The 13,473-nt window shown below is 39.2% G+C and overlaps 1 protein-coding gene across 2 annotated transcripts in view; it reads right to left on the reverse strand.

Annotated features, from left to right (window-relative positions):
* LOC133564494 (eukaryotic translation initiation factor 4 gamma 1-like) overlaps positions 1–13,473 on the reverse strand; it is a 93,033-nt gene that overhangs the window by 22,467 nt on the left and 57,093 nt on the right. For both annotated transcript variants that reach the window (XM_061918847.1, XM_061918846.1), the window contains exons 11-20: positions 9,403–10,350; positions 9,165–9,253; positions 7,403–7,619; positions 7,095–7,228; positions 4,610–4,735; positions 4,105–4,521; positions 1,166–1,312; positions 852–1,085; positions 654–758; positions 258–548 (exon numbers count right to left, since the gene is read on the reverse strand). In XM_061918847.1, the coding sequence (XP_061774831.1) occupies positions 258–548; positions 654–758; positions 852–1,085; positions 1,166–1,312; positions 4,105–4,521; positions 4,610–4,735; positions 7,095–7,228; positions 7,403–7,619; positions 9,165–9,253; positions 9,403–10,350 (2,708 nt within the window). The remainder of the gene's footprint in view (positions 1–257; positions 549–653; positions 759–851; positions 1,086–1,165; positions 1,313–4,104; positions 4,522–4,609; positions 4,736–7,094; positions 7,229–7,402; positions 7,620–9,164; positions 9,254–9,402; positions 10,351–13,473) is intronic.

Below are 13,473 nucleotides of genomic sequence, written 5' to 3' on the forward strand. Positions count from 1 at the left end.
CTTCAGTTAATTTCATAAAGTTCAAATCAATTTGGTGGATGTGTCCAATAATATCAAAGTGAATGAAAAAGTGCTACAAATACATTTTTTCAAATAAAACCACTATTGTTAATGATGATTTTTGGAGGCAGCAAAACAGCCATTCACATCATAGTTGTTTCTAGCTGGGGTGATCAATTCATTGATTGTGTTTGATGCAGTTGGAAAAGAAAAGTACAGCCTACTATGGATGCATAGATAACATCAACAAGAACTACCTTTGCGATTTTACTTAGGCGTGAGCCGTCATAAGGTCGGTTCTTGCAGATGGGAACTGTGTTCCAACCGTCGTCTTGTGGGGAAACACCGCGACTAGAGGTGTGAGGTGCACCACGACTCCCTGATCCCGCGCCCCCCATTCTATTTCCCGGACCACCGACAGAATCTTTCTTGGAGATGAGCGCTTGATGCACTTTCATCTGTTCTCTTTGCTCTTCCAGCTCAGCGTCTTTGTGAATCTGGTCAATAGTCTTAGGGCCTTGGTCACCTCGTCTTGGCACCCAGTTATTCTGAGTTGGCACAGGAGGAGGGTTATGCAAAATAAATGCTTGGATGCACAAAATGAATAGCCTCAAACAGCTTAGAAACACTTTAGTAGTAGTGCACAGGCCTACCCGTCGAAGGTCCATCACATCTTGTAACATAAAGCGAATCCTGGATGTGGTCTTCCTTTCCTTAACTATTTTATCCATCTGGCTGAAGTACTGTTCCATACGAAGCTAAAGACCATTAAAAAAAATAATAATTGTATTTTCTTCACAAAGTTATTAATCAAAATCACAATGAATTTTAGTTAAGAGTTTGGGTTGTACCTTTGCCTTCTCAGAGTTGAGATCCTTGCCAACGGTGGACAACAGTCTGCACAGGCACTCTAAAGACTCTTCATCGTGGTTTTTGAGTAGTTTCAGAACGCAATCATGCATGATATGCTCTGTGAGCATCTTGAGCTTGAAAAGCTCACCGATGAATTTGATATTCCCGAGTGAGCGCTTCCTCGCAATGTACTTCGTCTCTTCAAGCTCCTCAGTTAACCGCTTCTTCTCATCCTGTTGCAGAAATAACAGGACATTTCCAAAGATGCGGTAATGAAATGTAACCAAAAGTATGAAATTAGCCAATGTCATACCCCTTCGGCAGCGTCCACCTCTTTTTGCTTCTTCTCAAAAATCTCATTGTCATCTTTATCCTTCTCAAACTCTTTCTGGCATCGATTGAGTAGCAGATTCCTGAAATTCACTGTGCCCTCAGGCTTATCTGTAGCTTTAACTTTCAGCTAACAAGATCAGAAACACGTATTATTGGCAGAATGCAGAACATACACACACCATTACCATGAACGTCATTGTAATTCTGGGACGATGGTGATTTATTTGAACAGTTCTTTTTCCAGGGTGGAATGATTAACGTACACTTTTCATGATTTAGGAAAAAAAGTGGTCGCACCATTTCCTCTGACTTACTCAAGCTCCTATATAAAAAAGTTGAATCTGGTAAATGTGTAATGCTGAAAAGAACAAGCCCTCTTGGCAGCAACCTATCAGAGACATTCAGCAGCTCGATGTACAAGTTTTTTGGATGTGTCATTCGTTTGCTAAGGTCTGAAAGAAGACCTAAACTGAAAATACATGGTTTGTATGTTCAGGAACAACATAGACAACAAGGCTCAAGCCTATCATGAAGTGGAAACACCTGGAACACCAAGGTAATTTTCCACAGTGAAGGAAAAAAAAGGAAAAGGGTGCCAAGCAAAAAATATTACCAAAAATGTAGCAATTATACTCCAATGATAATAAGTATGTGTAAAATAGTCAATGTGATGCATTAAAACTAGGGATTTGCCAAATGATTGTCCACTGATCAGTATTCAACACTATTCTTTAATAATTAATGCCTTTCAAAGCCGATCACCAACGCTGATCCCCTCTGGCTAATATTTTTATTTTTTATTGAGAAGTTAGCAGCTATTTGTCTATCACCATATAATGTGTAAGTAAAGACGCCCCCCTATGTTGACAATAATCACCTCGATTATGGCCAATAATCTGCATTTCCTAATAGCTTAAGAATCATTATCAAGTATCAATATCAAATTTTAAAACAAGGACAGACATGTTACACCCCAAGAGCAAGCATGCAAATACCAAAGCTAGCCGCTAAACTAGCTAGAAACAGACAAAATTAGTGTTTAGTAAAATTTAGGAAGTGAAGATGGAAGGCAGTTACAGCAGAAAGTAAGCAGTTACTAAAAAGGAAATTAGCAAATATATTAATAAAATCTAAAGAAAGGATAATATTACAGCAACTGTAAATTGGTGGTGTCGACTACAAGGGTAAAATCAGTATTTTAAAGTTAAAGTACCAATGATTGTCACACACACACACACACACACACACACACACACACACGCACACATACACAGGAGGTGTGGCGAAATTATTCTCCTAATTTGACCCATCACCCTTGATCACCCCCTGGGAGGTTAGAGGAGCAGTGGGCAGCAACTGTGGCCGCGCCCGGGAATCATTTTTGGTGATTTAACCCCCAATTCCAACATTTGATGCTGAGTGACAAGCAGAGAGGTAATGGTTCCCATTTTTATAGTCTTTGGTATGACTCGGCCGGGGTGTGAACCCAAGACCTACCGATCTCAGGGCGTATATGAATAATTTGAGTGATTACATTTATATTTTTTTTTCTCAAAATAATTTTTGTTGTTTTGGATAATGGTTTGATGGGCACAGGAGGGTTTTGAGGGCAAAAAGTATTTCAATGAGTAATAGATAGTAGTTTTTGATTTTGTTTAGTGCCATTGACTTTGTTTTGTTTAGTCTGTACTATTGAATTTAGTTTGCTCAAACAAATGTACTGTGTAATTAAGGAAAATAAGAACCTTGTTTAAATATTATGTTGATATTGTCAGTAGCACTCTCAATAAACAAATACAAAAATGTACAGTTAAAATACGATCGGTAATGGCCGATCTCACTTATGAATGACTGGTATTCGGAATTGGCATCCCTATTCAAAACCCAAGAACACTGAACCAACTGTCAAACAGCATTGGCAGCATCGTGTTCTGGGGTTGTGTTGCTGCCAATGGACTTTGTAGCGTATATAGAATCATGAAGTAGGATCACTTTTGAATTCATAAAGCTGAAACTTGGACACAGCCAGGTGTTCCAACACGATAATTAACCCAAAAACATCAAAATTAGTTTAAAAATTGGTGAATCAAGCTAAGATGAAGCCTATTTAAGGACATTCCTTTGATCCCACTTAATTTATGCCATTTGCGGACCATGGCTCGTTTAGTAATGCGGCTGTGGCAAATAAATAAACCAATTAACATTATGCAAAATATATGTATGACTTTTTTTTTTAGCCATTAAAAAAAAATTGCATATGCATCATTGCCGATTATGCAATTTAGACAGTGACGTATTCTCGGCTCCCCACAACACAAATAGATTGCAATCCTATGCAAAACACTGTCAACATTTTTTCATGACTATGCTTAAAACCATCCATTTTCTACTGTTTGTCCCTCTTGGGGTTGCTGGAGCCGATCCCAGTTTCATCCGGGCGGTAGGAGGGGTACAACCTGGGACAAGTTGCTACCTCGTCGCAGGGCCAACACAGATAGACAGACAACATTCACACATTAGGGTCAATTTAGTGTTGCCAATCAGCCTACCCCCTGGTGCATGTCTTTGGAAGTGGGAAAAAGCCTGAGTACCGGGAGGGAACCCACGCAGTCACAGGGAGAACATGCAAACGCCAAAGAAAGACCCCAAGGTCGGGGTCTTTCAGTGCAATTTAAATACTGTAAATCAATTCTACAAAACAGTGTGGTTTAATATATATACCATAAACTTGCTGAATGTAAAAAAAAAAAGAATTTGGTCAGGGTGAAACTCGTGATCAACAATTGAGCTCGCAAGTATCATTCTGACAATGTGTAAACTATTCTTATTTTCAAAAATCATTGAGATTGTATGTTGTATTTACATTGCACCCTGGAAAATAAGGAATCAAATCAATCATTAATCAGATGAAATACTTACCCCCATTACGCAACAGCACATATTGGCGTAGGCCACTGAAAAGCCTGGTTCAGAGATGGCTTTTTCGAAGGTAAGGTCTATGACACCTTTTAACCTTTCTTCAGTGTTAATCTCTAGTTCTTTCACTTGTATCATCAGCTGTTCAAACTTTTGAGGGGTCAGTTTGTTGAGAATACTGCGGATGCTTTTAAACAATTCCTGTGTTTTCAGATGATCAGCATCAAAATCGTCAGTCTCATCTGCTGTACTACGCATAGATTTTTTCACTGAAGGCTTCCATGCTTTCTCTGCCTTGTTCAGCTTCACATCGTCATTGAATGACATGCTGGTAATGATTTTCCTTGGCTCTTTCCTTTGCATCTGTTGAGAGCGACGTGGGCCCATGCCCATACCCATGCTCATACCCATACCCGGAGGCTATAAAAAGATGACAGAGAGGGGAAATCAGAGGGCAGACTATTTCAATTACTGGTACATGTCCTTGGTGTGACGAAAAATTACTTACTGGTCCTCTATTTCCTCCACCCATACCAGGCCTGCCAAGGTTGGCAAAGGAAGGTGTGAAATCAGGACCACAGTTCATCCCAGTTAGGCGACTAGGTTCAAGTTGGCGCAGAGGAGTCTTATTAGCCTGAGCAGAGAGACAGACAAGTGAATCACAAATAGCATGGACATTATGTGGAAAAATGTTAACCTTGTATATTTTTGGCATGTGCAATAAAGGTAAAATGACTTTTTACTTGTAAAGCGATTTTGACTTGGGCTTCAGTATCTTTGCTAAGGATAGATACTCCGACATGGTCGGGGCAGTAGCCTACAACTACTCTACCACCTGAGCCATGTTGCCCCTTAGGTAGCTGCACAACTACGGACAACTGTACCATACGCATAAAACATTTAAGACTACGTTTACACTGCAGGCCAATGTAATCCAAACCTGATTTTTTTCCAGCTGCCTGTTTACACTGCAAGTAAAATATGATCTTCATTAAACTACACTGTCAACGCACAAAGGCCCCAAAGTGGCATTGACGTGACTTGCATGCGAACTTCAATGAAGTGAAAACAAAGGAAGTTTACCAGGAAGAAGATGGTACTACTACAAAATAAACAAATAAATATATTTTTTTATATGAATGTATATTAATTATATAATGAATGTAGGAATGGATGTAATACATTTTGTAGGGTTTTAACCTTTTTAGGGCTGTTAAGTATAGGAGACACGGACATCAGCGTGGCGCTACGGGAGCTTTATTTTACAACTGACATGTAGGCAAATGCGCCACGGCGTCAATTACGGTCTTTCAACAATCGCTATTTCTTCAGAATCAAAATATATATTCATAAATTACATATAGCCTATTGTTTGAGCACTATTGACAAGTGATGCACCGAAAAATCAGCCATCTTAAATAGAAGAAATTTCCATTTCTGCTGGCAACTGCATCTTTCCGGCCCACACAAATTACGTAGCTAGCAGAAAACTGACGAAAATGGCGCATTCGCGTCACATTACGTTTACACTGAAGTCCCATTTGAAAACAGCAGATTGGATTCAGGAGTAACTCCTGATGTGGCTTGAATCTGATGCCAAAAAATCTGATTCGAAGCACTTTGGAGCGTTAAGACTGGCAAAAAAAATCAGATCTGTGTCACTTGAGGGCAAAAAAAAAATCAGTTTTGGTGTGCAGTGCAAACAAGGCTTGTCAGTACTTTTACAAACTTGTAGTATTCATATTTTGTGCTGGTGGATTGTAACCAAATTGTAAAATTAAGAAACGGAGCAATATAGAAAAATAAACGGTTAGTAATCTATTGAGAACTACTTTTAAACAAACAGGACTTTTTATTAGCTGATCAAAAGTTTAAGACAGTTGCCTTAAAAAGACATTGCACAACCTGAAGCTCCATCTTTAAGCCATTCTGTTGCAGATGGCTGTACTATGCAATCTAAATGTGTATGCCTTAATTTAGGTCGAGGATATGTTTTCACAGTCAGATTCTCTGGCTTTATGCAGGAACGTTTTTTTGAAGGGTCTTCCACTTGATTTTAGCCACAAGATATTTTAATAAATCAAAAAGGTTTTAATGTGTTCAACTTCAGCAGTACTGGGTTTTCACAAGAAGGCTTGCTTGTGCAGTTTTGCCACATTCAAACACCAATATTTTTGCCCTTGCCATCAGTACAGCATAACAGTGTGAATGTATCACAGAAAGTGTAATTAAAAGCAGATTTTAGTGCAAATGTTTTGACTTTTTAAGACATTGTTCTTTTTGTCAGCTGGTGAATAGTCAGTTTGACTTTAAATAGTTTTCAATAAATTACAAGACTATTGCATTGTTTTTGCTCTTGTTTTTTTTTTTTTGCATTTTGATGCTCTAATTACAATCTGGTATGTATGTGTGCACTTAAAAAAATATTTACATTTGAATTGTGATTCTTATTCATTCCAATTCTGAATTGATTCATGATTTTCTATAATACCTCTTTTTTTTAAAGTAAATTCGAATGTTCTCAGAAAATACTTATATGCACATTGATTATAAATAAATCAAATAAATAGACACACTGTCAGAAAACCTATTTTTTTGCAAGTTTTTGTGTTTCTTAAATGTTGTGTCTGTTTAAACGGCAAAGCTTTTATCGTTTTTAAAAAATGGTTTGTACTGTAGAACTTTATAATTTAAATAAAAAGTGCCTAACAAATAAAATGTATTATTATTATTTAACATTTCTGGCAGGCATCGCGGTTTCCTACTCTGTGCAGCGGTCTTTAAACGCACTGTAAAAACACATCTGTCTTTTTTCGTCTTGTGTATAGAACGATCACTCGGTTCTAAGAGCCCAGCTTGGTTCAATGTGCACAGTTTTACCATGGTTATCATTATTACCGTTTGTCATTACATCCCTATTTGGCATCTAAAGAATATTATGTTATCTTTCTATACAAGGGTACATTGTTGTTGTATGTCAGTTGTCTCCGCACCTTGTCAAGTACGACATCACTGATGGCAGGAAGACCCTCGGGCTTGTTCATGCTGGCCAAGGTAAACTGAAAACCCAGCAGAAACGCCCTGTCATATTTTTTCTTCTCCTCTGGATTGATTGGCTGCCATTGTTCTGAAAATAAAATGTTTAATTTCATTTTTATACATCATTTTAGATAAAGAACAATCCTCTGACAGCTAAGGTGAAGGGTTACATTAATAACTTTGAAACACACTTTCATCAGAAAAGAAAGCATGATCGTACTGAACCAAGTGTAAAAGACTCTGAACGGGGTTACAGTCCCACCTTCTTTATACTGATATTTCTTGTCGGTTGCTGTCTTCCCATTATCATCTGGCTGAACATTCTCGGCATCCAACTTGTCCTCTTTGTCCTCCCAGGTCATGTCCGTGTCCTCCAATGCTGGAGAAGCCGCGGGAAGTTGGGTTTCAGCTGATGGTGCTGGGACAATCTCAGGCTCTGGTGGGACAGTCTCAGGCTCTGGTGGGACAACTATGTTCTCCTGGATCAGAGGGGGGAGAGGGAGGGAAATAAGAGTCTATTAGGAATGGGCGATAAAGCCTAAAATCTGTTTCGCAATATATACCAAATAATACATCACTATATATTATTTGGTATATAAAAATTAAAAAACAACCATTTCACAACACAACGCTGATGTGCGGTAACATATTACATCAATTCTGGTTTCTACTACTTTCTCAAAACCATTGTTCATAGACTTGTAGATTTACTGTTAAAATTTGTTTAATTTCTGTTGTACCATGCATGGTTCTTGCTACACTTCAGGTAAAATGTGATATGCAGTTATTCTTCTGTTGTTTGGATACTTTGAATTCTACAAATGTTGGTATTGATCCAATCAATACCAAGTTAGTTGCATGGGCAGTATTGGCCATACCAATGCTGACAATTTTCAAGATCATTGAATGGATATGGATATAAGACAAAAAACACAGGACGGTGATTAAAAAATATAAAATTACATTTTGTAATTATGACTAACTATTGGCTCTAAATTAAACCCTTTTATATGCCATTAAAGCCCTCCTGTATACAGGGATTTATTTGTTAAGTTTGTAAACAACACAAAAAAATACCAAAATATTTTTTACGGTAAAAATATTGATCTAACTGCTGTGGTATCGACCTGATACTATACTAGTTGGTATCATAACTGGGCTACAGTGTGTTGAGAGGATGTGCTCATTCGCTTCTCACTGTCAAATTTGCAGACACAGCCAGTTTGTGTCATGAACATGCATTATCACGACATAACGACAGTATTAAAAGTTCTATCATCTGCCAAATCTATGTCATTTATATCATATATTGTCTATATCGTGCAACCCTAGAGTCTATATGTCCATTTTCCGTCGAAAGTTTACAGTATACACGCTCATCATTCATGTGCATACGTATTTAAGGGAATCAGTATCAGTACTCAACAATACAACATTTTAGTATCAATGTGTATATGTGGGAATATATGCTGATTTGTTTAATAATAAAATGTGTATGCATTCGTTTGAGTTTGTCTTAGGTGTTGCCATAGGCAGGAAGTAATCTATTGACATTAAGTTGAATGTGTCTGTCTAGTAATCTATTGACATTAAGTTGAATGTATCTGTCTCGTCTTTTTTGTCGCCCTACAAAATAAGTGCTGTATTTATTACATACTAGTTGTTTCACTAAAACATGCAACTTAATTGTATTTTTATTGCCAAATTAGGAGGTGTTAAAATCGCCATGTAAATTTGCTAATAATAATCAGTAGCATATACAGTAAACTGGAGAATTACCTAGACGCAGTCCACTATAAATACGCCTGTTTGCATGACAAGTACTTTTGAGTATAATAATGACAATATGTATATACTTAATTCATTCCACCCTGAAAAAAATGGTTCAAATAAATACATCAGAATTCTATGTTAGTATCAATATGGGGATGGTTATAGAGTTTCATTGATTATTATGGGATAACACTTTAATGAAACCTCCTGGTTAAAAAGCAGATTGATTTTATGGCTGCATATACACCTACCTCTTTAAATGCATCTAAAAGATCCCCCACTGCTTCCTTTTTGTTCAAATCCTTCATTTTCCTCTTTTTCTTTGGCACAGACACAGCAGCTACAGAACAATGGATATTAAACGTCAAAACATTGGAAACAACACCGTAATTTTGACAACATTTGCTGTAAATGCATAGAAACAAAGTGGTCAGATTATTTAAAGACAAATTTTGCAAAATGTTAAGTAAGATGTGGTAGGTGACTTGCCTGTAGTTTCTACAAGGGCAGTGGGTACTACTTGGGGAGGACTGATTACTTTCTCTGGGGTAGGGTCATCTTTTGGACCTGGAGATGATGTTTCTTCCTTGTGATTGTACTCAGGGATTGGGTTATCCTTCGTGTCGAGGGAAACAGAAGGAACTGTTTTATGCTCGTCAGGCTGGGAAGGTGCTGCCTGGCTAGTTGGCTCAGCAGGAACCACTGGACTGACTGTAGATTCCAACTCAACAGGTGCTGTAGTTGTTTCAGAGACTGATGGAGGCACTGCCTCTGTGATGGCTTCGTAGGCTTTAGCCACAGGCTCCAGAAAAATGTCAGGTTCAGCGATGGGGCTATCATCACGTCCTATTGTAGTAACAGCCTGAGCCTCTGGATCTTGTAGAGCTGGCAATGGTAAACCATTGGGAAGGTGAAGCTCCTCAGGCTGAGCAATGGGAGACTCCAGAGGAGCCTGCGGGCAAATAGATGGTAACATGGCCAAAGACCCTTCTGACTCATCAACAGCCATGCCGTTTGAGGTGGCAGAAGGAGCATATGATTTGTCCATAAAAGAAGACATATCTTCTGGATTAATAGCATTCTCTCTAACCACCTTGTCCTTAAGCCTTTTTGCTGTTCTTTCTGGGTTTTCCTGTCCAACAGAAGTAGGCACAGGATCAGGAATGGGTGCAGGATAGGCAGGCACCTCAGGCGCCAACGGGGCCTCAGGAATTAGTTCACTGGGAGGTTTGGGGGCGTCCATTACGTCTGAAATGGAAACGCTGGGCACAAGGGTAAAAAGCGAGTTGCAGGGGGTTTCTGATGCTTCTGATATTAGAGGCGGAGCCGTGGGATTAATGTTCATGTCAGAGGAGGCTGCTTCTGTAGGGTTGCAGTCATTCTTAACCATATCAAGGGGCTGAGAAAGATGAGGCAGCAAAGGTTTATCTCTGTCATCTGGAAGGTAAAAAGTAAAAAATTAAAATAAACACTTTTGCAAACATTGAATTTTTTCTTGAACTATATATATCTGTCTCATTTATACTTTGAGTTCAAGTCAGAACCTTAGCGTGGTGGCAGTCTCTCCAATTTTACCACATGAACACCCGCACACACACACACACACACACACACACACACACACACACACACACACACAAATAATATTTCTTTGAAAACGTATCATGGGAAAATGTCTTGTCGTTTTTTCGGCAGCATGGTAGTTATTGTACATACTTATTTTGGAATTTCTAGAATCTAAACTGTTATGGGCACCACAAATTGACATGTTTAATTGGCCATTTACTGGTGAAGCGCAGAAAATATAAAAATAATTTCTAATCAACAAAATAGTAGTAAGGCAGTGCTTTGGCTCTTGCACATACTGGGTGACAAACATACGGTATATGCATACATACACCCTTACATACCTATATTGTACATACAAACACATGCACACACATACATACATACATACATACATACTAGAGATGCGCGGTTTGCGGTCTCATCCGCGGAGTCCGCGGTTAAACCGCGGGTCGGGCGGGTGACATGACGAAAAAATAGATTTTAATTAGATTCGGGCGGGTGGCGGTTGAACCATCCGGAAATATTTGATATACATGGTTCTGGGATCGGAATCCTTTACCATTCAAAGAGCCATTTAAGACCCGTGTCACAAAGCGAAGGAGACAATAGGAGATGCTAATATTCTCTAGAATGACTACCGGCAGTCACCCAGATAATAAGTATTAGGGCGTGCTATGAAGTCATTGACTTTGTCGCCCTCCACAGCATGTACGATCTGCTTGTCAGTCCAGCAACATGTTGTGTGTGGCTTCCGCAGCAACACGCACACGACTGCAAGGCATACTGGGTGACACAGAGTACACTAATGGTTGTGATATAAACAATTTTAACACTCTTAGTAATATAAGCCACGCTGTGAAGCCACACCAAACAAGATTCACAAACACATTTCGGGAGGAAATCCTCCCAGTAACAACAAACGCAACACAACAAATACCCAGAATCCTTTGTATCCATGACAATTCCTGACTATTTTATACACCCCGCTACCAGCAAACCTCGCGCCCCACCCCGTGCGTTGGTAAGGTGGGCGGAGTTGGGGGCGCAGGGGTGTAAAATATATTCAGGATGTGTCACAGATACAAAGGATTCTGGGTATTTTTTGTGTTGCATTTATGTTGTGTTACTGTGAGGATGTTCTCCCGAAATGTGTTTGTCATTCTTGTTTGGTGTGGCTTCACAGCGTGGCGCATATTCGTAAGTGTTAAAGTTGTTTATATCACAACCATCAGTGTACTCTGTGTCACCCAGTATGCCTTTCAATCTTGTACGTGTGATTGCGGAAGCTGCACACAACATGTTACCAGACTAACAATCGGTGTGTACATGTTGTTGAAGGTGTCAAAGGCAATGGCTTTACAGCACGCCCATAACCTTGTCATCAGGATGAACGGCAATTGGATTATCGCGATAACGTTAGCGGCTCCAATTGTCTTCGTTATTCTGTGAAACGGGTTTAGACAGCTCTGTGGTAAAGGTGGTCAACTTCTGATGCATTTCAGCGGGCAGGTGGCGGGCGGATGCGTTTCTGATAAAATATTGGTTCGGGTGAACGGCGGGTGGATGACGACTTTGGTGATGCTGTTGCGGATGATATAATTGCTTATCCGCGCATCTTTAATACATACATACAAACCCCGTTTTCATACGAGTTGGGAAATTATGTTAGATTTAAATATAAACGGAATACAATGATTTGCAAATCATTTTCAAACCATATTCAGTTGAATATGCTACAGAGACAACATATTTGATGTTAAAACTGATAAACGTTTTTTTTTTTGCAAATAATCATTAACTTTAGAATTTGATGCCAGGAACACGTGACAAAGAAGTTGGTAAAGGTGGCGATAAATACTGATAAAGTTGAGGAATGCTCATCAAACACCAGGTGGGTGCCATGATTGGGTATAAAAGCAGCTTCCATGAAAAGCTAAGTAATTCACAAACAAGGATGGGGCGAGTGTCACCAATTTGTAAGCAAATTGTCGAACAGTTTTAGAACAACATTTCCCAACGAGCTATTGCAAGGAATTTAGGGATTTTACCATCTACAGTCCGTAAAATCATCAAAAGGTTCAGAGAATCTGGAAAAAAATCACTGCACGTAAGCGATAATATTATGGACCTTTGATCCCTCAGGCGGTACTACATCAAAAACCGACATCAGTGTGTAAAGGATATCACCACATGGGCTCAGGAACACTTCAGAAAAGCACTGTCAGTAACTACAGTTGGTCGCTACATCTGTAAATGCAAGTTAAAACTCTACTATGCAAAGCGAAAGCCATTTATCAACAACACCGAGGAACGCCAACCGGCTTTGCTGGGCCCGAGCTCATCTAAAATGGACTGATGCAAAGTGGAAAAGTGTTCTGTGGTCTGTTGAGTCCACATTTCAAATTATATTTGGAAACTGTGGACGTGGGAAATAACCATCCGGATCGTTACAGGCGCAAAGTTCAAAAGCCAGCATCTGTGATGGTATGGGGGTGTATTAGTGCCCAAGGCATGGGTAACTTACACATCTGTGAAGGCACCATTAATATTGAATGGTCCATACAGGTTTTGGAGCAACATATTTTGTCATCCAAGCAATGTTATCATGGACGCCCCTGCTTATTTCAGCAAAACAATGCCAAGCCACGTGTTACAACAGCGTGGCTTCGTAGTAAAAGCGTGCGGGTACTTTCCTGGCCCACCTGCAGTCCAGACATGTCTCCCATCGAAAATGTGTGGCGCATAATGAAGCGTAAAATACGACAACAAAACCCCGGATTGTTGAACAACATAAGCTGTACATCAAGCAAGAATGGTAAAGAATTTCACTTTCAAAGCTTCAACAATTAGTTTCTTTAGTTCCCAAACGTTTATTGAGTGTTGTTAAAAGAAAATGTGATGTAACACAGTGGTGAACATGCCCTTTCCCAACTAGTTTGGCACGTGTTGCAGCCATGAAATTCTAAGTTAATTATTATTTGCAAAAAAAAA

This window comes from Nerophis ophidion, linkage group LG13 (assembly GCF_033978795.1).
Source record: "Nerophis ophidion isolate RoL-2023_Sa linkage group LG13, RoL_Noph_v1.0, whole genome shotgun sequence".
NCBI classification, from domain to species: domain Eukaryota; kingdom Metazoa; phylum Chordata; class Actinopteri; order Syngnathiformes; family Syngnathidae; genus Nerophis; species Nerophis ophidion.